The 26,702-nt window shown below is 47.2% G+C and overlaps 2 protein-coding genes across 3 annotated transcripts in view; both read right to left on the bottom strand.

Annotated features, from left to right (window-relative positions):
* Nucleotides 1–4,559, bottom strand: part of SLC6A13 (solute carrier family 6 (neurotransmitter transporter), member 13) — a 32,087-nt gene extending 27,528 nt beyond the window's left edge. For both annotated transcript variants that reach the window (XM_009332898.1, XM_009332899.1), the window contains exon 1: nucleotides 4,346–4,559. In XM_009332898.1, coding sequence (XP_009331173.1) covers nucleotides 4,346–4,559 — 214 coding nt within the window. The remainder of the gene's footprint in view (nucleotides 1–4,345) is intronic.
* Nucleotides 4,560–20,431: 15,872 nt separating this feature from the next.
* The window catches only part of KDM5A (lysine (K)-specific demethylase 5A), a 48,810-nt gene continuing 42,539 nt past the window's right edge, over nucleotides 20,432–26,702 (bottom strand). Inside the window, exons 26-27 of the mRNA XM_009332896.1 lie at nucleotides 25,344–25,754; nucleotides 20,432–23,125 (exon numbers count right to left, since the gene is read on the bottom strand). Of these exons, the coding sequence (XP_009331171.1) occupies nucleotides 22,913–23,125; nucleotides 25,344–25,754 (624 nt within the window). The 3' untranslated portion in view covers nucleotides 20,432–22,912. The remainder of the gene's footprint in view (nucleotides 23,126–25,343; nucleotides 25,755–26,702) is intronic.

The following is a 26,702-nucleotide window of genomic DNA, read 5'->3' as shown; positions in this document are numbered from 1 at the left end:
CATTTTTGTGCAGAAGAGAGTGAAACAAGTTCTCAATAACTGTCTAGAAATACAGGAGAACACCCTGCTGTAAAACCATTGTGACTTTTAATCGAGTTGGTGACTCCTTTCACATTGATTATTCTGACTGAATAAGCTGACAAGCCCATGGATGACAACACCAAGACACCGAGGGGCACACATAGACTGACACCTTCACCCAGTCTGTGGGTTTGCTCAATCGTTTGCTCACTGAAAAGCAGCAGACATGCAAATAAAAAGCAAGTAGTGCAGGAAAGTATGTACCTCACGCCAGCAGCTAGGGCTGCCCTCCTGTTCAAGCCCTGTCATAAAACCAGGCAGGGAAAGACAAAATTCATCGGGCTTTTGATTACCCCAAGCTAATGTTAAATGTAGTAATGGCTTTTACCACGCAGAGCACAGGAGGCAGCCCTGCAAGATGGTCTGCGCTCCCTGCTGCACTCATGTGCCACTGAAGCTGCTCAAGCCCTGCTGCAGTGGCAGGGACACGGAGCAGGACGGGGAGCTGGCGTGGAAAGGGGTAGCCCCGAGTGGAGAGCAGCAGCTGGGCTGCGGTGGACTCAGAGGGGCACGCAGGGTCGGAGGTGGCAACTGAGCCAGCCACTAGCTGCATTTTCCCTCATAGATCTTTTCTGTGCCGGTGAGATGCTAACTGGCTCTGGGGTCAGGTCGGTGGGGATATATGGGAAAGAACAATCCCGGTGCACAAGTAAACACAAAACCCAAGGGATTTCATTAAGAAGCTTAGCTAGCATGCAGGGGCAGGGAGAGTGAAGGGGGGCTTTAGGGACTGGCCAGAAGTCCCACCCCGCGCTCATCCCAGCGGGGTACAGAGCCACAGCCCTCCCCTTCTTGCAAAAAAATGCCATCAACAAAATACACAGGTAGAGTATCTTGGCAGCTCCCTGTGGGCAAACAGCAGCTGAAGGGATGCTGATACCTGGCAGTCCCGGGAGAAAGAGCACCTGCCCACATGCTCTCCCTCTACCGGTAAATAGAAGCTGGTGAGGGCAAAGGGCAGGGGAAACAGTTGCATCAACACCATCCCCTCAACTCCCAACTTAGGTGTAATCATAGAATCATAGAAGTGGAGCCTATTTCCAAGAGAGATTATTCTCACATAAAAGTTTGTATTTAACTAAACTGCAGCCAGGGGATTCCAGGGAAGGTCTCTGAGGTGGCAGGTTGAGCTCTCCAGCCGGGGTTTCCCTTATTTGCAGCCTGCGGTCTGGCCTGTCACTTTCCTCAGAACCTCTGGTTATCTCAGGTTTCAGGCAGGTTTCACGCTTTGGAAACCTAACTGGAGGGTCCTGACATGCAGTCTGTGAAATAACGCAAAATTATGGTGGGGTGAAGGAGGGATTTGCAGAGACATGTTTGGGCCAGGGGCTGTGATCTGCCCTGCTCCCCTCGCCCCCAAGATGGGGGGACAGGGAGGGTGGGATGACACCGACGCCAGCCCCACCGCCACTCCCCATCTCATTTCAGCTGGCAGAGGGCTGTTGCTTGCCCACACAGGCAGGAAAGGGCGCAGGCAGGACGGCCTTGAGGCAGGGACTGCAAGGAGGAAAAGCCGAGGAGAGGCACCCAGCAGAGCCGCCCTGCACAATGACTCTGGCGATGGGGGGCAGCAGGGGGGGCAGCCTGCGGCAGAGGGCTGCGGTGTGGACGGGGGTCCGTCAGTGCACCTGAGCAGCCCCCCCAGCGCTGGCTGACATCCCTCCGGCCTGGCCCCGTCCGCCCTCCCCGCGGGTGAACCCCGTTGAAGGCGAAGGGGAAAACGCTGCCGCACGTGTCCTCCACCATGGCCCCTTCCTCCTCCGCGCGTGCAGGGGCGGCGGTGGGCCCGTGGGACTGGCTGGTTTGGGGAGCGCTGGGGAGGGGGTGCGGCAACGGCAGCCACACCACCAGACAGGCTTCCCCGGTATTTCCCAATCGTTGGGGCCAGCCTGCCCAGGGAGGGCCTGACCCCGCCACAGGAGGCGAAAGCAAGAGCGAACGAGAGTAAAAAGAACATCTTTTTGCTCTTGTGGGTTTTTTTTTCCCCTCCATTATGTAGGGCCTTGGTATCAGACATTGAGTGCTAAACATGTAAGGGACTACTCTTTCTTTGTTACGTGGAAATATCCCTAAAGAAAGGAAAAGTGACCGGCTGCCCCTCTTCGCATAACTCAGATTTTGCAGATACCTTTTTAGTGAAGAGCCTGATATTTAGGCAAGCAAAGCAAGAGCTGCGAGCGGTTATCACTGCTGCCCACACATAATTCAGTGGGGGGAGAAAGAGTCATCCAGCAGGGCAGAGCTACTTCAGCCGGATGGTAATGCTGGCACAAGAGCTAATGGTTGTAGGCTGGCCATGATTGACCTGGAGCTGGAAATTAAATAAAGGTCCTTCACCTTTATTGAAGTACCAGAGAAGCAAGTGCATGGCCCAGCCTCCCCAAAGGAGTACAGGACAAAACCTCTGGCAGCTTTTAAGATTAACCTTGAGGTGTTACAAGGGATTTGATACAGCTCCGGCCAGGGTGGACTGGGCTCCACAAGGCAGGAGGGAGCCTCGAGTCCTGCACAGCCTCATTGCAGTGCCCTGCTCCAGGAGAAGCCATATGGGAAATGCTTTTCTCTCTGCATGAGAGTCTCATGCACCGTCCTTTCTCTAACCTCATAGGAAGGGGACCAGAGATGAAAAATTTTCCTGAGACTTCAAACTCTTCATAGTCTCTGCCACTTCATGGGGCTTTGCTTCAGGCCCATTTCTTGGGGGAAAAAAGGCTGAGAAATCCCTTTGGTCTTGCCTCTGCTGTCCAACCACACATGGCAGCTCCCCTTTCCCCAGAGCCCTCCCTGAGCTCTCCCCTGGCACCCAAGGCAAGGGGTGCCAGGACAGGGTCCCTGGTCCTGCTCCCCCCAGTGGGATGGCACCTGGGAAGGGTGCAGCAGTGGGAGCAGACACGGCTCAGCAAGCAGCCAAGAAACGTTCCCCGTGGAAAAGGAAAACATGAAAAATCCTCCTTTTTCAACAGGGAAAGAAAATGCCTGACCACCTGGTGAAAAGAAACAAGCACTGAGCAAAGCACGGCATGAAAGTAACTAAACAGCAGTTAATCCTCTTTTATGCCACTGGGATGAAAGCAGTTTAGTGAGGCCCATGAGACTACCCCAAGCTCAAGCCAGGGGATTTCAGCCCCGGGTCCCCAGCATTCGCTCCCCGCCAGCTCCAAGGCAAGCACCGTTTCCCCTCTCCCCTGCCCTTCCGGAGAGTCCAATTAGCAATTAATCACCAGACAGGGAGAGCAACTCCCTCCCTCCATGCGCCGCTGAACCAAACTTGAGAAAAGCTTCAGGCTTTCGGTTTTTTAAAAAGTTTTCTCCCTTAAAAGGCAGCCACAAACTAAAAGCAGGCACAAACACCTGTAAAAGCCCACAGCAAACCTCCACCTGCAAAAGCAAACCCAGCTCCACCACCAAGCTGTGGGGCAGCCCAGCCTTGCGAGGGATCGGCCACCGGTCACTGCCGAGCACAGCCTGAGCAGCACCGATGTGCTGGCACCTCACCGGTAACAGCAACGCCACGCTGCCTCTCTCTCCATCAAGCGTGTCCATCCACAGACCTCACAGCCCTGGCAAGGGGGCACCGTGGGGTGCAGGAGGGGTGCTGTGCTTCTGCACTGAGGCGAGGAAAACCCCTTCATTCTGCCCTGTCCTTGCCACCTGGCTCCAGCACCCGGGGTACATCCCTCCGTGGTCAGACACCAGACCAGGACCTGTGGCCGAGCGCCCCTCAGAGGCCCCCTAAGACTCCAGGAAATGCTGCAGCTCCTCACAGTGCCTGCAAAGACATCGGTGCCCCATGGCCTCCTGCACCACTCCCTGCTATGCCACCGGGACCCACCTTCTTATTTGCACAGGGTGCCTGGTGCTCCTCAAGGAAAAGGTACCTGGAGTGAGTCACACTGCTCAGGGAGCCGAGCCCCCACCCTGCTCCTCCTGCCTCCCCCTGCAGATGGCCACCCAGCTCACCAGCAGGACCAGGGCTCCGCACACCTCAGGGAAACATGGCTGCAGCCACCAGAAACCCTGGGACATTGCCGCTCAGTCACCCACGTCCCACCGGGTCAAAACAACCCCGGCTTGCGGCCCGGATGGTGGCACTACACTGCCAGGCTGGCATCCTCTCTTCAGACTCATGATTTGGGCATTGCTGAGAAGCTGCTGCCAGCGGTGAGCAAGGCCAGGCACGGATGTCGCAGAGGCGGGAGGGACCACGGAGGGATGCTGGTGACCAGGCTCTCCTGGGGGTGGCTGGGGCCAGGGCTGCACTTACCTCCGCCGTTCTTGTAGCAGAGGTAGGGGAAGCGCCAGACATTTCCCAGGCCGATGATCTCCCCAGCCACAGACAGGACGTACTCCAGCTTGTTGTTCCACTGCCCTCGCTCCAGGGTCTGGTCCTCCTCTTCCTCCTCCTCTTCCTTTTCCATGCCGGGGTGTGCAGGCACTGTTTCGCCATTGCTGACGGCGCCGGGGACTCTGTAATCCATCCCACCTTCAGAAGGAGTTTCCTCCATTACGTTCAGCACAAGCCATGCAATGAGGCAGAAATTTGGGCTACGGGAGGCAAGAGAGGGGAGAGGACGCACGTGCACACACATGCCGAAATGTTCCTCTCTTGCTCCTTATACCGATGCCTGCTGGCAGTGAGGCGCTAAGAGCATGCATGTGTTTTCATTGCTTAGTCCAAAACTAGTCCTTAAAAGCCGCTATCAGTTTCATTATTTTTAATTGACTCATCTCAAAACACTCCTGCTTCTGGAAGCCCATCCTTTAAGCACAGCGTCACACAGAAGACCCAGCGGCTCAGCCAGGCTGGAGCTCCCACTGCAGCGGATACTGGGAACAGACTTAGGGCTGGAGAGGGGTGAGAGCGGGATCAAATACTTGACAACATATTTTATAAGGGTTTCTCTTCTCCCCCGTTGCTGCTTACCAAGGTCTGGTTTTACGGACCATGTAATGAAAGCCACAAAACACGCAGAAGTCGTAGATGTGGGAAGAGGACAAACTGAAATAAGAGGGAAACAAGTTTCTGCTTTCGGTGATGGCAACTGTTCCTGGCAATCTACTAGGCTGTGAGAAAAGGTGATTTTCAGGATGGTGCTATCCTTCTAATAGCAGAAAAAGAAAGACTGCAGATGCCACGGCCATCTGGGATCTCTCCTCTCCCAGGGTCTGCCCCTCCAAAAGTCTGCTCATTGCCTGCAGAGGCCCCCCACAGTACCGCTCTCAGGAAGCTTTGGCACCGCAAGAGCTTATCCCGTCTCTAAACAGATCTCTGCTAAAAGAAGATCATCAGCACAGAATAGGTGGGCACCTCTCCTGCTGTCCCATCTTCCCCCAGAAACCTCCAAGAGGACACCTCTCCTCCCAGGAAAGCCAGGGCATAGCGTCACTGCTGGTGCATAGCCGGTGCCTCAGAGCACAGTGAGGAGACAGGCATGGGTGGCACCAGCTCTGCTGCTGCCATTTAGGAGGCTCAGGGGGCATTTGAGGCTGTTCCTCGTGGGCAGGATGCCCTCCTGGCTGCCAAGTCCTGCGGGGCAAAGGGTGAGGACTGCGGCTCCCACCAATGCCCAGTGCCAAAGCCGGCATCGCTGAGGACCTCGTGCCAAGGAGGGCACCTTCCTTCACACGGTGCCAGCCCTCGAGCCCACTCGTGTCCCCCCCCCAGCCCCAGCCTAACGCTGCCATTCATTCCCGCCTGCAACTCCCTCGCCAGGAGAGCAGGAAAAGGCACTGGCAGCAAATGACACTCTCCCCCATCCGGGGAGAGAAAAAAAAAAAAGGCAAAGCAGCACTTTCAACCTCTCCCCTCCCCCTACATAGTCCCCTATAAAACACTTTGGAACATGAAGAGGAGCAAGAAACACGGGCAGGCGTTTGACAGCGGCCACAAGAACGGACTGGGAGGACCCCTCCACGCTAGAAAATTATTAAACAGGCAGAAACCGCACCGTGACCTCTCATCCACGGCAGACCCGAGTGGGTGCAGGGCGCGAGGGGAGCAGGGCAGCAGGAAACAGGGGCAGAGGTGTTACCTTGCGGACGGTGCTGTTGGGGCGCGAGCCGACGGGAGACGCGAAGGCAGGACCGAAAGGTGCTGGCTATTTAAAGTGTGGAAAGAAAAATTCAGCGGTGGTGTAATCCTAGACTTCGCCCAACCCACATTCCTTCCCCCACCCCCCAGGGCTGGACAAAAACCTACACATGACTGATTTCATGGCCAGTGCAAAGGGGCTCGTTCCCCCCGCCTGTGAGAAGGGCTCACACTGCCTCCGCCAGTGCTCTCCCTCTCGGGACAGGGACCGCTTGGCTCCCGCTCTCCATCGTCTCTCTGCCCAACGTTGTCCCTGGAGGCGCGGGAGACCACCGCACACAGGTGCCCCCGCAGCCCTGCCCGAGGGAGCCAAAGTCCTGAGACCCGCTGGGAAGAGGGAAGAGCCAAAACACGAATTCACGGTGAATTCCCATCACAGGCTCTCTTCTTGGCAAGGAGGACACAGGCACAGGGCAAGGTCCTGCATCACAGCCTGACCCATGGTGCCCAGGAGGGCAGCCGGGCTGTGCTGTGGCTGGGAGCAGCAGCAGGCAGCAGAGCTCTGAGCTGGAAATAAACTCTGCTAAACTCTCTGCTGCTTCTTACTAAGGGCCCAAAACAGCCTCATTCAGAAATTCAGCAGGTTGCAAACTCTCTTCCCTCACACACAGGGACCTTTGCCACTGGTCTTTCCCAGGAGCAGCACTGCCTCATCCCAGGACATCACTCCAGAAACCACAATAGGAACAGGCAATCAAGCAGCAGATGAAAAATCATGCAGCAGGGAGAAAAACAGCCCCAGTTGTGCATCCCCTACACTGGGCTGCAAAATTAGCTGTGGCTGCTGGGGAAGGAGGTCTTGGGATTACTGCAGGTAGTTACCTCACAACGTTAGCTCCATGCTTTGAGGCCATACAAAAGGCAAACAGAACGGGATACTGTTCATGGTAGATGTGTTACAGCTGTGATGGTCCAAGGATGTAAGTGAGGCAAGGTTTTAAAACATTTTTATTACATCTGTTGATTAACATCTCAAGCAAGAGAGAACAAAAAAAAAAAAAAAAAATCACACTTTTGGGTTCAGTGTCCTTGTGTCAGGCCTGCAAAGCAGCAGCAAAACCTGAGCTGTGTACAGGCAGTTTGAGAAGGTAGTAGGAGAGCAACAGGAACAAAGCAGCAAACACTGCGGTGTCACCACGTTAATCTGTAGTGTACCCACACAGCACCGGCCTTCCTACAGGAGAAACAGGGAAAGGGAAGAGGGATGGGCAAAGGTAAGGAATGGATTCAACCAGGGAGTGATCAAATACACAACGACTCCTCGTCTCGGGAAGAGATGCCTAGGATAAAAAGAGGATGACGACAGAGGTCTAGGAAACAAGGAAAAGACAGAGAAGATGAATATATCATTCACTACATCTCATAGTGCAACAACTAATGGCATCCAATGAAATATTCAGATTTAAACCAAAAGGAAACACTTTTTCCTCCCACTGTGCATAAGTAATTAAATGTGGCACCCGTGGCCATTGCCACAGAATATCATTCAGAAAGGAACTAGGCAAATTCACAAAGGGCTGCTCCTCCTCCGCAGCGATTAAACAGGATGGTCCAAATAAAACAGTTAGCTCCAGTCCTCAAATCGGTCACTGTTGGAAACCAGGGAAGATGTTCCAGAGGAGGAATTGTGCGAGATGGTAAGCAATGGAGAACATCCCTGCACAGAAACCATCTCACAGTGAACAGTGTAGTTGTTAAATAGTTAGGGTAAGGATATAGGGATTAAAAACCAACAGCAAAGTCAAATAATACCTTGCCTTGTGCAACAGATTGGTGTAAGGAGAGAGGAGATTGAATAAGGAAACATTTCTAGAGATTCTCAAAACTATTGTGTGCATCAGCATCGCTGCTAGAATATCCCTGGATAACCACGATCACTACAGCGCACCGATGGCAATAACCTTATCAACAAGATGACAAGCTAATTGGCAGGAACTAATAGACTATGATAGGAAACTGTGTAATCAATAACAAACTATTTGACTTCCGCCCAGCAAGATAAGACTGCACTGAACACAACAATAAGTTGAAAATGAAAACAAATACTCAGTGTAAACATAAGCAGCAAGGGGAAATATTGAATCTACAAGTGCAAAAGCAAGCTGGAAAATCCTGAGCAAAGCATATTTAAACTAAAACAGCACTTTACACATATTCTGGGGTGAAACAAGAAAAAGTCCATATGGTTTTGGGAGATGTTACTTGAGAGATTTAAAAAAAAAAAAAAATTTGATCTTTTTACTGAAGATAGGAAGAGAAGAGAACCAACAAATATCACAAAGGATCAGTTAAGACTACAGAAAAAGATGTTTTCAATACACATTTTTGAAATTGCAGAAGGCAAAGAAACTGGGAGGGACTTTAATCGGCCCGTCAGAGGCAATGAAAATCTAAAGGGAAGAATGCAAAGGATGAAATCTTGATGTCTAAGATTTTGAGTCTGTAACCATATCTATGCCAAGTGGAAGAACGGGACAGTCGGAAACAAAACCTTAGGAAACAGATTTGCAAGAAACAAATAAGAGAGAGAGAAGAATGTGAATCCTTTAAAAAAAAAAAAGGATCAAGCCTAGATAACATGCATGCTGTTGTAACAGGAAAACAATTCCATCCTGAGATCTACTAAGATAATGCCATTTAAAAATATTTGGATAGATACACATACACATATTTTATTCACATGAATAAGGAGAACACGAGGGAAGAGCTTTTGCAGCAGCATTTGCCACCAGGAGTTGTCCAAGCTGAACCTAACCGGGTGGCTGCAGAGCATCTTCCTCCCAGTGCTACAAGTGCTGGCAAGTGGCAGCACTGATGCTGGTGTCCATCCTGCGTGCATCGCTCTCATGCCACCCCCCAGGACGGCACAAGGGGGTTATTTTGTGGGTGGCCTCCCCTGCCAGAGGTACGAAATGGGAGGCTGCCTATTTAGTAACCCCCCAGAGCACAGGGCTGAAGACGGCACCAGCCGGAGCAGCTGCGCTCCTCCCAGCCCCGTCCCACATGGCTGGGCCATGACCCACAGTTTACTGGGACAGCCCGTGCTGGAGCGATGCCTCCTCAAGCAGGTCCTGAAGCAGCTTCCAGGCCCAGGCAGGCTGCCAAGCAGCCTTTGCTGGCGCAGAGCAGCGCAGTGCTGGTGCACGGGGCACAAACGGTGCACGGCTGGCTTAGCCACTTCTCCCCAACACCCCTTTTGGAGAAGAGCAAGAGCGCCGGACCAGGGGGGTCTCTGTCAATGTACCTCACATCTCAGCCAGAATGAGGGCTGGAAAATCCTGATCCGAAAGGCTATTGATTCCTCTCTTGAAATTTATGTTGCATTTTGCTCATCTTTCTCTTCACCTTACAACATTTGCCAAGATTTCTGTCTTCAGCTTGGTCCCAGTCTTCCACCACCAGCTGAGGCTGCGCTCCCAGGGAACAAAGAAAGTTTGCTCCTGAACAAAGCAAGCCTGCAACAAGCTTCCTCTGGAGGTAACGAGGTACTTCAACATTTTCTGGGTCAGACGTGCACAAGAACTGGCCCCAACCCACCCCATCCTGCACAGCCAGCACACACGAGCGGTGGCCCTGCGTGCTCTAGTAGGAACCACAGGACCTAGTCCCAGGTCAGGTCTTGCTTCACATCTACATCCAGCTGAGCAGGGAACGAGCTTTAATTAGATTCCTTTCCTCCAAAGCACCCAGCCACCTGGAGAGGTGGTTCAAACCTAAAAGAAGAAGGGATTCGAAGGCACTCACTTAGAGGGCTGATGAGGGTAAAAAAGGAGAGGGAAATGGTTACTGGGAGATATACACAATCTCTTACTGCTCTGCAAGTAGCAGCAACTTTCAAATGAACTTATGCTCCTAACCCACCAAAGCACTTTCAGGAGAGTGGCCAGGGCACAATTGCTACTGCTGCTTCGGCGTTCCCGAGGTGAAGAAGCCGTCAGCCGCATCTGACCTTTGCTGAGCACTGAGAGCAGCTATGCTCCGCACTTCGACCTCCCCCTCCATTCCTCTGTCACACGCAACAAACTGCCTCCCTGAGTTTCGGGGCCGTGTAATCTTGCAAGCCACCTCCCAGCTTCCAGGAACACAATTTGCCGTTATATTATCTGGGAACCAAAAGCCAGAGCAAATACGATGCATTTCCTCTATCTGATAACCACACTGCTACTAGCCTTTTCAGCCTGAAAATGTTATTCAGCTTAAGTGACCGTGGCTGTAGCAAGCAAAATTGTCACAAATATGCACAGAAAGGGGATAAATAGAGGCTGATACTGGCTGGCATATTACAGGAACCTGGAGACCGCTCAGCGGAGAAAGAAGCCAAAGTAGGCACAAAGGATTGACTCCTGCTTGAGCCACTAAGGTGCCTCCCAGAAAGGCACATATATTTTGAAACTACAATGGCAGGAACCAAAAGCCATTGCAAGAGCCTGCAGTTCCCGCCGTGACAAAAGACCCTACTGCAGCCATTTGGACAGCCTCATTCAGACGCAGCCTCCCTAGCGAATACCCGCTTCCAAATGACGACCCGAATGACCAGAATCCCGAGGCAAGAACCACCCTGTCCCCACTGGACTCCTGCGGAGTGGCGGAGGCCTCACTTTTGTGCCCAGGCTGTTTGTGGGGCAAGATACAGCTGTCTGTGGACACCGTGCTCTGCATACAGGAGATAAACAGATGACGCTCCTGCGCTAGCCAGAGCTCAGGGACCAGCTTGAACACAGGACGGCATGCTCACAGTGAGCACAGCACTGGAGAACCCTTGCCTGCAGATATCGCTGCCGTACCCCCCGCTCCTCTGCACGCAAGCTAAGGGTGATGCTTGCACTGCGCTCGGTGCACAGGCTGACAGCGTGCTGGTGAGTCCCTCTCTGTGCACCTCTGATCAAAGGTCAAAAGTAGTAGAGCATAGGGGGAGATAAGTTGAGACCAAAAGGACTGTGCCCCCAGACATGCTTTGGCCATAATGTGAATTCCCAGCAGTGTAAGGGAGGGGCAGCAACAGAGCTGCTGGTTCCCATCGCCACTGTCTCAGCTACGTCCAGTGCTGGTGGTTCCCCCCCCAGAACAGGATGGAAACAGCAGTGCTTCTCAGGTGTGCACTTGCCCACCTGGAACAGCAAACCCAAGACTAAGGCAGGAACGCACAGGCATTTTTATTGCACGCACAAGCGCAGCAGGAGTGCCCAGGCAGGCCGATCGGCAGTGCTTCACATCTCACCTCTGCTTTGACTTCTGCTTAGTAGCTTGTCCCTGTTAAACACTCTGGCCCTTTGCACAGATGAGCAAGGAACAGGGTTTTTTCGGCTCAGAATTCAAAAGTGTCTCCATTTCATTTGTGGACAAAAAAGCACTGCAAAGTTATGCAGCTATAAGCACATATGTATAGATACCTATATATGCTTATAATATAATATACAATATAAACAAGAGTTGAGTAGCAAGCAAAGACTCCTGAGTCTGGAGTCTTCAATCTTTTTAGCATCTCCTTCTGCTTTCCTTCCAACTCCATCAGGTACCACCAGTTCCTCAGGGCTCTTCCCTAGTTCCACTTCGCCAGCAACTGGGCAGCCTGAACAAACCCTGAGTAACCTCCAGAGTAACTGCGGGAACAGAGCTTGAGCACATTTTAGGGAGAGGGCAGGAATCACCGCCCTTCCGAAGACTAGTCATTGACCTCCTGGTGTGAAAATTGATAGTTTGCATCAAGAAAATAAAACTCACCAGCTTGTTCTTGCAGCCAACGAGCTAATTAGAGGGGGTTTTCATATCAAGACCCATATGCCAAAGGAAATCATAATTTCAGGCTAGTAACAATAGCAGTATTGCTTAAGTGGCCCAGAAGGGAGAAGTATGAGATCAGCAGATTGATTAGGTAAAGGGTAGATTGGGGGGTAGAGAAGGAGCTGTATATTGGGACCATTGGGATGATGGTCTTTCCTTATGCTCTGCACATCTTACTCCTCTGAGGTGAAGATGATAAATCTGAAACAGGCTGTCCACATAAAGAATTAAATCAAGGGCATTGATAGGGCTGGGATTTTAGATGCCCCTGCGCCCTGTCTGCCTGGAAGAGGGATGTTCTGGCAGGAAAAAGGAAAAGCTTTTCTCGGAGGTGAGACAGGGTTGCACCCGCTTAACTGATTCTTGCACAGAAAACCCATAATCTGGTTTTAAACAGAAAGGTCTGGGCAGTGTTCTCAGAGCATCTGTTTGTGCTTATTTACATACTCTAAAAAATAGTGAAAGCATACTTTCAAATTCAAGAGAACTACTGGGCTGGTAACTACTCAGAATACAAAGTTTCCATTCTGGGAGAAAAATCCAATAGATAGTCATTGGTGGACAGAATGAGAGAAAGTTTTAAAAAGTTTCTCAGAAATACATTTTCTAAGTAAGAGATGGCAAAGTGAAAAACTTTGGCATTTCAAAAAAGGTCAATAAGAAATAAAACATGGGCTCAGTTTTTCCAGCCTCCAAAAATGGGAAATACAGCGGATTTTTAGAAAGTCCCTGCATTGCCAGGAGACGTTACCTCTTCAAAACATCCCAGGCAGCCCTCGTCTCGGCATGCGGAGTGCCCCAGCTGAGCTCCGGGGCCAGCGCAGTGCACAGGGATGCTGGGCTCAGAGAAGCACCACCTGGGAGTCCAGAGCCCACCCCCGAAATGCCGCTCGGTCCCAGGCACCCCACGAGGCTCTGCAGAGCTTCGCTGTGATCACCACAGAGCACGTCCGCTCCCAGCTGCTGCTCGTCACAAGTGACTTGTGTCTCTTGTTTTGCTTCTGCAGTCGCCGCCAGCCCAAGGCAGGGCAGGAGGAAGCAGAGGGACCCGTGCTGCCCTTCTTCTCTAACCTTCCCCTTGGCTGCCCTCCTGAGGTCCCTGCAAGGTAGCGTAGGTAGACACTCGGAGTGCAGAGTTACCTCTGCAGACAGATTAAAAAGGAGCTCACCTACTGGAAACATGCTCCCTACCACTCATCTACTGAACCGGTTCAGTGTGTGGTGGGGATTTGAGACGTAACATGAGCAAGACCTAGAGCCTTTAGACATCTTCCCAGGCAGATGGGATTCTGCCTGAAGCAAGCTTCACACCGAGGCTGATCTCCTGTCTACAAGTCATTCCTGTTCTGGTGGTCAGTTGCAACATATCATGGCACCGAGTCTCTCTCTTTCAGGCTTAGACATTTTTTCCTCAAAAATTTAGGTGAAGAGTCATTTGCGAGTTTTGATAACTTAAAGCAATCTTATTTTTCTATTGATGAGTGCCAGAGATGAAAAAGCTAAGCCTCAAATTAGATCCAGCTGATGTCTGAAGAAAGCAAACCCTTCCAGTCAAGAGGAGGAACAGCAGTGGAGCAGAGGCTTGCTGCCCAGGCACTAGGCACAGAGATATTAGCAAAGCCACGTGCTACATGGAGTAGGTAGCTTCTTGGCATTGCTTGAGAGCAGCCTTCTCCAACGGGAATGAAAGGGGTGCTGCTGCTCACATGCTGCTCACTCTTTGTCACTTTTGGATACCATATTCCAAGCCATGTTACCCTTTTGCCACCATGAATTCAAACACTGACGCCCACCTGAAATAAAACATACGGGGGCTGACCTGACCAAGAGGTCAGAGGGAGAAATACACGCAAACACAAAGTATTTCCATCATGAACATTAATTAATTCGTTTCCTTCAGCCAGACAGGCTCAGAGCATCACTGCTCTTTTTGATAGAAGACACTTCATTCCTGGCCACTGCAAGCTACAGCAGAGGGTCAGGTACTGCTTCCCAATCATCTGACAAGTGCTGGAAACGTGGTTTCATTAAGTCAGTCACAGCCCAGATGTGAAATTTTCATGGCAATCAGAAAAAAAATGCAAGCATCCACAGTGAGTTGTCCAGATGGGGGAAATAATTAAAAATATGGAGCCCATTAAACCGTTAATCTTGGTATTCACCATAACTGGGATCTAGGGGGAAAATGAGACTGGTCTTTGATATTATTTACCCTACAAGTTTCCTACAGCAATGCTTGAACTGCATAGCAGTACCAGCATACACCCACCCTACTGCTAGAACAGAAGGTGTGGATTTACACCAGAGCAAACCAGAAAACAGCCCTTTTTTATTGCAGTCCAAATCTGGTCCTAACGATGACAGCGGACATGGACGTAACACTCTGCTCACTGAGGAGGGAAGACAGGGACTTCAGGAGGGAGCAACTTACTGGAGAGATAAAACCAGGCTTTGTCGGTGTGGCCACAGCGAGGAACCCAGGCGATGCCCCACACAGCCCATTGACTGCAACAGCACAGGTATTAGCCCACAGCCACTGCCAAAAGTAGTCTGAAGATGCACATGCCCCCGTGCCGTTCCCAAGCTCAGCGCGGGGCTGCCTGGAAGGCTGAGCCGCAGAGCCTCTCCGCTTCCAGCAACCGGCTGGTAGAGAAGCTGGAGGATCAGCCAGGGCTGACAGGACAGCAGCAAGGTGCTAACCTGCACGGAGGACGCTCTGGCTTGGAGGTGGGGAACGGCAGCTCTGCACTTCCCTGCAGTGGGGTAAGGAAATACTGAGCTGCAAGGTAAGCAAAAGCTCCAGAGAGGCAGTTCGCAGTCTCACAGCTTCTCTGGAAGTAGACAGGCAGTCCTAGAAGGGTGGGAGGTGAGATCTCCCCTGCTGGTAAGGCAAAGCAGCTGGGGAAGAGCAAAAAAAAGCCTGCAAAGGGAATTCGTCCCAATTTCCTTTGGCCTCACTTCCCTCCGAGCAGGGATTTCCCAAGGTGTACTGGGAAGGCCTGAGGGAAGAAAGCAAAAAGCACACGAAGCAGTTGCGTCTTTGAGACCACCAGAGCTGAGACAGAAACAGGGACTTAAACCAGCTGTTTCTTAGGACAAAGCAAAGCAAGTTTCTTTTTGCAGAAATCTCAGGTGTTGCTTGTGCAGCAGCACTCTCTGCAGACTCTGTAAACAGGATTTACCAAAAAAAAAAGCGCGCTTGCCTTCTGCTCCAAACAGGAATCTGACCCATCAGCTTCCTAGAATTGCCTTACTCAGCAAGAAAAAAGAAAAAGAAAAAATCCCAGCCTTTAAGTTGTGAATAGCTTTTCTTTTGCTGTGTACTCTCTTCCATAACTTGTTATTTGTTCAGTTTTGTGTATTCTCTAATTTTCTAACATCCTTAAATCCTGGGGTGTGACCATTCCAAGTGCATTCCTACCAGAAGCCAGGGGAAATCAGTGCTCCAGCCTTCAATTCCCTATGCACACGTGCACATTCAGGAACAGGGCAGGATCCTTTCAGAGCACTATATTGCGTTCTTACTATCCAATTCATAACCTGTCATCCATTCCCTTCTAACAAATGCAGCTTGCAAAAATACTGGAGATAGGAAAGGCCACTAAAGCATCATAAACATCGTGGGAAGCACTTTTCTAAACTCCTTAGCTCTTCTGAAAACCACTTACAATCCACTTTCTTCTGCACCTACGTTCCCTGCAGACACAATGAGTGGTAGTCCAGGGCTTAGGGCATCAGTGCCGGACTGCGTCAGCTTCTTCCCTCCTTCACAATCGGCAGGCACTCCAGATACGTTGATTACCAGGGAAGTCTCTCCATCCCTCAGGGCGAAGACTCTCGTTTCCCTCTGGCAAGCTAACCCACCGTCTCCTTTCATACAACAGTAATTGTGGAAAAAAAAAAAAAAGTAGCCAGGACTGACGATCTGCCAATCTTGGTTAAAAACTATAGAAAAGGCCATAGTTAACACCCAGAAAGCAAGCAACCCAGCTGCCTTTAAAGCGTACCGGTATGGATACAAACCTGGATAATGGTTTACAGCTGCACCAGTAGATCACCACCTTCTAGCAACGGGTGAAGAGCAGAAGTACCACGCACTCACCTGGGGGTTCATCAGCATTAGGCAGGGTTGCTACCAGGTGATTCCACTTCTTTAGCAGGTATTCTCAGACACTGGTGTGCAGTGATTGTCTCTCCCAAGAATGTTTCTAGGCAAAGCTACGGCATCTATCTCCTGCCTCCCTCCTGCATAAGAGACTATCAGGAAAGCTGGCAAGGAAATAACGGGATGCAACGCTATTAATACGCTGATAATGTCTAGGTTTTGATCTTCACAGTATTTCGCTCTGATAATGCCATTGCAGGGACACACACAATACCTGGCTAACTAAATTTCCAGCTGTATAAAGGGAAAAGTTAAACCATTAGCTGACAGAAGTAAACAGAATGTACTACTCATCTCACATCCCACTAAAATCTGAGCTATTTCTCAAATTCATAATTTGGATTCGTGTAGGCTCCACTGCTATTATCATAGAACAGCAGTAGCAAACACCTCCATTCTCTGGGGAGCAACGCAGTGTGCCCATTGCCTTGAGTTGCTGCAAGACTGAGCACGGACTGCACCAACCTGGAAACGGATGCAGCGGTTTGATCTGCTGGTGCATCACCCATCCATTAAAAGAAGATGCCAGGCTGGCTAGTGACATCAACCGTTTCAGGACCTGCACGGTCAGAGATGGCTGCCCTCCTCAGATATTAATACTGACCACAGTTCCCTCTGGCACTTGGCTTTAAACAACTCTTTTTTGGGGGCGGGTGAGCAGTGATATACAGACTGCCAAAAATTGGCCTCTGAAAAGCCTCCAACTGAGACACAATGCCCCATCTAGGATTAAAACTATTCACTGCAGCAGGGCTTTTGTTTCAAAGGCATTCAGAGCACGTCTCCTTAGAAATATTTCTGGTTTTCCATAAATCCTTGCTACTCTCATTGCCTTTACCTTGCAACTTAACAGTAATTTGTACCGAGCCATCTCATTACGTAAGGCTCAATGCTCTCAATGTCTTGCTGTGCAGTTTCCAGCTGTCCTACACATTTATCACCATCCCAAAGCCAGCATGGCTAAAATTTCGATAAGGGCTGGATTTATTGCATCTCCCCACTGCCTTGGTGCTCCAAGCAGAGTTCCTGTTTGGTTCAGGCAGGCTGACCAAACACATTCTTAGCGACTGCAGCTGGAGAGGATTTGAAGGAGTTCCCTGCTTTTCATTTTCATCTGACTCGAGGAAGCCTCAAATCTTGCTTTTAGCAGATCACAGTTCTCAACTTCTTACAGGGGCATTAACAGTGATTTCAGGAATGATTTTAAGAAACTTTTTCCACCCTTTTAATATCTTTCATTTCCAACACACAAAATGGCTGCTAATGTACAGCGGTTCTTTCAACCAATCACCACTTTTAAAGGTATGCAACATGTACCTAGAATGACAGCAAGGCATGTCTGATAAGCAACTGATGAATATCTGAATACTTTTTGCTTTACTTTGCTACAACTCCGTGCAAATTAAGCAAACTTATTTTAATAACTTATTAGAACAACGCAAAATAAAGGTGATAGCCATCCTTGGACAGCTGCCTAGTAAACAGCCTACTGTTGAACGAACAAGGCTGTTTCATTTCTCCTAGAAGATCAGATGCCCCCCTTTCATGCTCATTCATATTAAGCCTTTCTTCCAGCGTGAAGAACTGCGTACAAAAAGACGATGCATCAATAACATTGACTTCAACCAGACCAGCTTGGACTTGTATCTAGATGTATGGGACTGACATAACTGCTCACTAGCCCCCATGGAGTTTAGGTATGAGCAGCACTTGAAGAAGCTTGGTTCTGCCGTTTAGTTTTCCATGCATCTTACAAACAGCAATTCAAATAGGTTTTTTTCTTCGAATCTTATATGCCACAATGATGAACGAAGCCTAGGAAAATGTCTGTATGGAAGATCATTTTCTTGATGGATTGTGATGCACGTCACGCCCGTTCAATGAAGAGAAGGAAACAAGGAGGACGCAGGCAACTACAGGGCTGCTAGCCTCACTCTGGTCCCTGGGAAGATTACGGAACAAATCCTCCTGAAAGCCACATCCAGGCCCATGAGGGATAAAGTGACCGGTAATAGTCACCACTATAGTGCTAGCCCAATCTGGCTGCCGTCTGTGACAACTCCTATGGACGAGGGGAGAGCAGTGGTTGTTTACCCTGACTTACAGCAAAAACACACAGAGTAGATGGACAACCTACAATGGGGGTGAAAAACGGGGTGAGCGGCTGTGCTCAGACTTCAGTAGTCAGTTTACCCTGACTTACAGCAAAAACACACTTACAGAGTAGATGGACAACCTAAAATGGGGGTGAAAAACGGGGTGGGCTGCTGTGCTCAGACTTTAGTAGTCAACAATTTGAAATCTAGGAGGTGGCCAGCTGCAGGTGGAGTACCTCAGGGGTTGGTACTGGAGACAATACTGTTTTATGTCTTACCCACCTGGGTGATGGGATAGAGTGCACCCTCATCAAGTTTGCAGATGACACCGAACTGAATGATGGGGGGAGGATGGGAGGAGGACAACCCAGAACATGTGAGAGGGCTCCCATTCAGTTGGATCTTGACTGGCTGGAGTGATGTGCTGATGGAAAATTTGTTAAGTTCATCGGTCCTGCACCTGAGAAATAATAAATCAAGGTACCTGGGGCTAACGGTGGACACACTGAATAGGAGTCAGCAGTGTGCTCCCTTGCAGCTATAAAGGCCAACCCTGTACCAGGCCGCATAGTTAAGACCAAGGCCAGCAGGTTAAAGGAAGTTATTTTTCCCCTGTATTCAACACTTGTAAGCTGCATCTGGAGTAAAATATCCAGTTTTGGGCTCCTCAGTACAAAAACAGATATTGACAAACCTGAAACAAGTCCAGCTGAGGACTACCAAGATTGTTAGAAGGCTGCAGCGCACAACATGGCTCAAGGGAGGCTGAGCTGGGTTGGTTCAGCTTGGAAATTAAAGCTGCAGGACTTGCAGTCTTCAACTACCTAATGGATGGTCATAGAAAATATGGAGCCAGACTCTTCAAGAGGCAACAGGCAAGCTACAGCAAGTGAATATCTGACTGTACATCAGACAAAATTTTGCATTGAAGATGCTACAAAACCACAACAGGAACCCAGAGAGGTTGTTGAATGTCCATCTCTGGAAATACTCAAACCGTGATTGGACACAGCCCTGAAAAACTTGACCTATTTTCAAAGTCAGCCCTGCTTTGGTCGGGAGGTTGACCCAGATGACCTCCAAAAGTCCCCCCAACCTAAATTAGTCTATGATTCTAAAAACTGAAAAGATCAATGCAAGCTTCACAGTGTGGCTAACAAAACACACAGACATCTGTTTATCTTATGCCGTGTGACTGTATTCCAATCCCTTAAGATAATTTTCATAATATCATTGATTTTACCTTAAGCCCTCATTATCAGATAGTCCAGGCTGCACAAGCATTCAGGTACAGATGATCTGTTAAAAGCATGAATCCTAAAAGTAATGGTACTGAAGTTCAGGAGTGACGTTTATCTCTATGCAAGTAAAGATGCCAATTCCAGGCCCTGGTTCTTAAAAAAAAGAACAAAAAAACAAACAAAAAAACCCTGCATGGTTTGGATAACATATACAACTCAAGTCCTGGCCATTTTTAGTTCCTCGCAACAGCTCAGGTCATTTCTTTGACCTTTTGTGTCAATACATGAAAAGAAATAACATGAACAGTGGCTAGTATCCTTTGTAGAATACAGCATTAAGACATGTACCTTTCTAGATACACAAGCTGAGGTTTTGTGTATACTGAGATTTTGTCCCCAAAGCACGAGAGATTTTTTCCTACAGCTGTAGCAGACGTGTAAGAAAATTACTTCCTTAGCTTAACTTTGGCTTACTTCTTTGCATATGTTTTTATAAAAATTCAAAACCCTAAGATCCGGAGACAATACCACAGTGTAGCTTTAGGTTTTTCAACCACTAACTACATATCTACAGATTTTTCCAAAAGTTAACATTTATTCATAAGTTCATACTATCAGCAATCCTTTGAGAGGAATTAGCTCTTAAATAATAAGCTTAAACAATAAGATGTAAAGCTAATGGTCTTCGGTTTATGAACACCTTACCCGAAAGCAGGTGAGACATCCGTAACTAGAAAAAGCGTGGGAACCTCCTTTCGACAGTGTAATAAAGAGCCTCTCCATGTGATAATATGAAAAACAGCTACTAAAAATGTGACCTTTCGGACATTATTTGCACATTTCCTTCTGTTGTTTACTCTTTTCTATGCTCATTACAAGCAGAATGATTGACCATTGCATTGTATAGCTGTTTGTTTCCTTCTCCTTGTAACTAGTGCTACTGTTAACATTCTCCACCACACCTTCTACTCAGAGAAACAGGAACATTCAATGCAGATTTACTAAAAGATCACTTTTCCAGTTGATGGTAATTACATATAACAATGACTTTATCGCGACAGAGAACGTAGGAATGGTTAAGAGGATATGCTCGGTGGCTAACAGGATATGCTAACCATATTTTCCCTGTTGTGTCACGGATTCTAGGAGTCAGGAAAGAATACAGAACACTGGGATTCTTTAAGAAATCTTGCACTAGTCTACTTCTGGAACGATTAAACATCTGTGACAGAGAGTCTATCCACTCCATATAGGGAAACATTTATGTAGTACCATCAGTTAAAGCTTGAAGGAAAGTAACATCTGTTTAACCCAGTTTACCAAAACTAAGCATACATTGAGAAGAAAAAAAATGTAACTGAAGGCAAAAAGAGGGTATGTCTAGCTATAGCATAGACTCCTTCATAAATAAGTAAACAAATAATACTCTTAGTTTGCTACAGTGCCCGTTCAGCCACATGCTTAACCACAGCTTGCTTTTGCTTTTAATACCATATTAGTCTTCAAGGAGCAGGAATTAGAAGTCTGTGCCCAGTTTGCACTCAAAGCTCCCAAGACCCTGTATCTTCTGCCCTCCATCTTAGTTCTTTTTCTTTTGCACATCTTCCTCTTCCCAGGTAGCAGGCACAAATAAAACAAACCGATAAAGTTCGTCTACCTGAGCTGAATTTTTTTTTTTTTTGGATGGATAATTCTGCCAGATAAATAAACTTCCAAGTATTAGAGAACAAGAGAAGGGACACAGAACAGCCAAGACAGAACACTTTTGTTTTTGTCAATATTTCTTTAAATCCCAATCCAGCTCCTAGTAAGACTGGACACTACTTACAACACTCCTAGAACTGCAGAAGAATGGAAACACAATAGGGAGCGAGTGGAGAGGGGGACAAGACAGCCCAGTGGCTGGCTTCAGACATTCACATACATAAAGCCAGCGTCCACTGGAGTCGTTAAGGCCCAGATGCCCCACTAATAGGAACAAACCCAAACACAAAGGTAGCACATGAAATGTATTTACCTATTTAAAACACAGGCAGCTGGTCAGGCTAGAATGGGGAAGGTAACTGCTAATTCCTTGTACTACAAGGAAGGAATGGAGTAAAAAAACCCAAGCCCACGGGCAGGTTTTTGCTTTGTGAACCTCTGTCTGTGCTGCTGGTTAACAGTGGTAAGTATAAAAAAATCAAAGAAAAATAATCTATTTATAGAACAAGTCAGTAGTCTGAGACATTTAGAAAAAAGTAAAAACAAGTCCTTCTTTAAAAATGGATTTACTAAAACAACTGTCACCCAGGATGACCCCAAGCCCTCTGGTCCTCTGGCAAAGCCAGGGGCAACTTCAAACAAGAACTGTTGCTGATTGTACACTGGTACACATCCAGCAAAGCCAGCAGGGAGGGGGATTTGCACTGCGAACAGTATCTGCAGACTGCTTGCTGGTATCGCTTGAGGCCATGCCCGTAGCCTGATGATACCGGAAAGAGTTGTGAGTGAAACTTTTCACAGAAGCACATGTCAGTGTAACCTCTGAGGTAAGTGGGCTGTCTTCTTTCCTTCCCATCCCTGGGTACAGATCACAGAAGCTGGTGCCCTGGGTGCTGTACCTCCTCGCCAGCTCCATCCTGCGTGAGACAACTTTAACGTGCAGGAGTGCAGAATTCTAAGCAAAGCCTAGAGCAGGAGAGGGCGCCCCTGTGGAAAGGGAAGCACTCTGCTTTTCCTAAGCTCTGGTCTAGCTAGACATCTTCATCAATGTTTTCTGGCCCTCCTCAGGACGGGAAGATCAGCTGTTCCCCACTAAGGAAAAAATTTTGCCTAGTGGAGTAGAGTTGGGTTTCTTTTTTGGTAAACAGAACCTTTGCTGATTTCTGAGATCATGAGCTCCTCTGCCCTTTAGCTACAAAAGAGAAATTAAAAGAAATTCATCCACTTGCTCCCATCCTTATAGTGTAGTGTTAGCTGCCCGGATATGGAGGCAACTTAACTCTCCCAAGACATTGCCCTGCTCACTGGGTTGGCATGGGGAGGCAAAAGATAACTTTGAAAGTCACCTCCTTAGAGTAACCTGGTAGGCCTAAAAGCTCCAGCCTATGCCCACCAATTCCAGGCCAGCTCCACTGCCAGCATGTACTTGTAACACCCTGAAGTGTCTCATCTAACAGCCTCGGGTTTGCTCAGTCTCCAAGAGCAACAGCCACACTCAAAGATGGAAATACTCAAGTCAAAAAGCACTGGCTGGAGCTCCTAATCAGGTGGTGTCTGCATAGATGAGTCGGTACCACTGTGCCTTGACGTCCCCGCTGTATGAAGGAAGCCAGCTGTAAGGAAGGGACCAACTCTGCTGCAGGTCTGTACATCCTTGGAAGTGAAGCTCAGTGGCTACATTAGCTTCAAACCCTCTCTTTCTGTAGGGTTTCAGTGGTCCATTTCCCAACAAGTTCCAGGCATCAAGTAGCTGCTAACTTGTCTCCTTAAGATCTTCCATTGGTAGTTTGTAGCTCAATAAGAAAGGAGGAGGTGGTGCATGAGCAGGGCTACTTGGTCCCTGCATTGGCTTCTTTGCACAGTTTATACAGATGTAATCCTCGTTCTCAGCCATTTCCGGAGAGACGCCAACACAAATTTGATGAAACCACTCATCACAGCCACCATCACACTGCACCCAGTCTACCTGCAAGAGATCAGAACAGCAACACATAGCACATTACAAGGAAAGACAGATAGGCATAGTTTCTATGAAGAAAATACCTTCTATTAAACCCACCTGATACACATAGAACACAAAAGCTTTTGGGCACAAATTAATGCCCTACAGAGCTTGTTTTAACAAGCTGCTCCAGTTTAATAAAAAATAGCACTATTCCAAAAAAACTTGCCCCTCTTGCATCCTTAGACCATCACAATACAAACACACACTACTACTACTGAGGAAGATGACACCCAGCTCTCCTCAAATGGAAGACAGGTACCCTAGAACACATTTAAAATAGGAGTGTGCTCAGGGACAGTAACTTCAGCATAGATGAGAGTCTACAAATTCACATCCTAAATTATATAAATCCCCTTAGATTGCATTATCAAATGGTAGCTTTTGCAACTTAAAAATTACAGAAAACAGGACTTGATTACTGCTTTTGGCTAAAAAAAAAAAGCCACATGACATCAGCAGCTTTAGTACTTTTCTACCAGCTAGATACTGGGTATACAGCTGGCCACCAAACGCCAAAAAATGCACACAAACTGTAACTCCAAAGTGTCAGAACATTTAAGCTAAAATATTTCAAACTTTAAGCTGAACTTGCTATAGAACAATTAGGAAAAGGCATAAAAAGTAAACTAAAAACTTAGGAAGGAAAAAAAGATGAATTATTAGATTTCTGTAATTCCCTGAGTAAAAGTACGTGTTAATTCGAGTCAGCGGGCAGAAACTGAGATCTGCAGGGTAAGGAACACAGATTCTTAGTTTTAATGGCATGCACTGGTAGTACAGCTATAAAAATTGTTACTGCTATAGTTCTGCTTTCACTTTCTAGGGGAATGTGAAAATGAAAACGTATTGTAAAAATAACAGTAGTGGCAACCTATCTAAAATGCAGAAACATTATCAGCTCAAGATTTTACTTTAGTTTGTAGGAAAACTATTCCTGAACAAATTTGTAAAAGTAACTAGTAATGGATACTAACAGCTGCAGCTTCAGTCATTACATTCCTGTATCTGCCATTTTTCACCTGTATGGCATTCACCTGTTAAATGTACAAAAAGGTGACCAACCTTATGGAAAGACAGTCATTCCATTAAAAGCTTTGATTATACAATCAGGAATTTTACTCAGTTTAATTTATGGAAGTTTGACAAATTTAGTACAACCTTCTTTATAATATGAACTTTAAGGCACTCTTCTCCCTCTTGCATTCTCAATTTCTGTAAAGAGGTACTAATATAAGCTAATTATCATCTGTGAAGTAAAGAGAATGGTGGTACAAAGACTGTATCATCTTTGAGTGATTGAGTGTGATTTCTAACCTTGGTCTAAGTTCAAGACTTCAAAACCGGTCTTTTACTGGTCTTTTTAAGTGTTCAAATGAACATTTGAATTCCATGTTTCAATTTTGCAAAACAAGAAATAAGTTCTTGGTATTTGTATTTGTTCCTACTCCCTCTTGTGCAAGCCAATGCAGTATAGCGTCAATCCCACAGTTATTATTGGGAGCGCTTTTTTCCTTCTTCTTTCTAAAAAGCAGGGAAAAAAAATTCAAAAAAAAACATTTTTTGATCATCAATTAGTCAGTGTTAAAAGCTGACAATCAAGACAGGCAGTACCATAGAAGCAGATCAAGTTTCTTTTGTAATAATCCAATCAGGTCTAAAATCACTGATTATTTATCTCCAACAAGAAAAGTGAAGCACTGCAGTTTGTAGATCCCTCAGCCTGCAGCACCACTGTTCACAGACTGTATGCAAGAAATACAGAAAATTTACTTCATTTAGGAACATCGTACATCCCACTTCTGCTCAGCAGCATACTGAAGTCAGGAACATCTCTAGCTGAGTCAAAGAATTAATCCTTCGAATCAGACAATGCGTGTTGCACATAGCCAGCAAAAAATTACACAGCTTGAAGAAGTTAAACTTCCCAACCAAGACAGAGTACCTTTTCCGAGATTCTAGTTTTCCATCTTCTTCTCCTATTTTAAAGTATCTAAGAGAATAAGGAAGTTCTATAGTTTTGTCTACTACATCTGTGTACCTACCCAAGTACTACTCAGCCCTCTCTCATTTCCAATCATACCACTTTTGTTGCTCATGCTGCTCAACCTAATTATTAAATTGCACTGGGGCTTTTGACTTCGCATGGAATTGCCTATGACAGAACTAAGCGAAAACTCACTTTGTCCTTGCAGGGCCTCTGGCAGTTTTGTGCAGCACATACAGCATTCTCATCATCCGACTCTTCTGCTCCTGACCAGTCATACTTAGAAGGAATATCTAGAACCTTCTTCTCTCTTTTTTTCTCTGTGCTCTCCTTTGCTAGTTCCACCTTTGTGACAACTGCTTTCTCCCGCTTCTTCTTCCGCTCCTCTTCCTTAGCCAGTTTCTTTGCCAGCTTGTTTAGCTCCTTTGTCTTATCCATGGTGAGTTTTAGCTTCTTCTTCTTGGGCTTTTCCAGTTTTTTCAGCTCTTTAGATTTTTGCTTCATATCTCCAAAGAACTGCTCTGCTCTCTCCAGCTTTCGTTTCCGCTTCCTCTCAGAAGAGTCTCTCCCTCTCATTTTCAGTGGTTTCTCATCCATGCTGTCATCCTTCATAGAAAGGGTGAAAAGAGATTTTATTTTATTTTATTTTTAAATGCGAATTTTCATATACTGCAAACCTGCGGTTTGTTCTTGCATATGTACTTACCTCCACCATTAATTACCCTGACATGGTATGAAGAAACCTATTTAACAACATACTGTTACAAATTCTAAACAAAAAGGGGCTCAACTTTATTTTCACCATACTAGAAAAAAATAGTAAGTGGTACAATGAATCAAAGATGTCCAGTGGAAAAAGTAAACCATCAGCGAGGGTAAGGAGGCAGAATACCAATAATTACAACTCCCTTCTCACATTGCTTTTTAATAAAAGTTGAGAAGACTAATCATTTGTTAGATGCTCTTGCTTATTTTTCATCCCAGGTCAGTCTTGCCTGTAATTATTTTTGAGAGAAAGCAATTGCTATTCTGGAGATTAAGAAAGAGCAATTGGTGAATTCTTAAAATGTATCATCAACTCAAGCAAGAGAAGAAAGTAACAGATCATTATTTGAATAGCTTCCAAACTGGCACACATTGTAACCATCCTGGCACCATTAACAAATGTTAAGTAGCAGATTCAGATCAGAAGCGAGGTTTAAAATTGGCAAACTCTGTCACTGCAGGTAGCATCCACAGTGACAAGTCCTATTTATATCTGAAAGATTCACATGTATAGCTCCTTTGTACAAACATGACTGGCTCAATTTCAGTAAATCCAGCTATATGCTTTAACCTTAATAATTATTAATAGATTAAGGACATACTATAAGCCAGTAAAAGACTGTTTACTGTACATTATTTAATATAGCTACTCTACCCAAAAGCAAATCCTCTGAAGATTACTTTACAAAAGTCTACCTATTTTGCATGTTAATAGACATAGAAAGGTATTCAATTCAAAATGAGTAGTTCTGGTCAAACAAGTATTCATAAGGGTTAACCAGAAAATGT

The sequence above is a fragment of the Pygoscelis adeliae genome, unplaced genomic scaffold (assembly GCF_000699105.1).
Source record: "Pygoscelis adeliae isolate BGI_AS28 unplaced genomic scaffold, ASM69910v1 Scaffold38, whole genome shotgun sequence".
Taxonomy (NCBI): domain Eukaryota; kingdom Metazoa; phylum Chordata; class Aves; order Sphenisciformes; family Spheniscidae; genus Pygoscelis; species Pygoscelis adeliae.
Note: the sequence above shows the minus strand (reverse complement) of the source record. Positions and strands in the feature narration are given on the sequence as shown.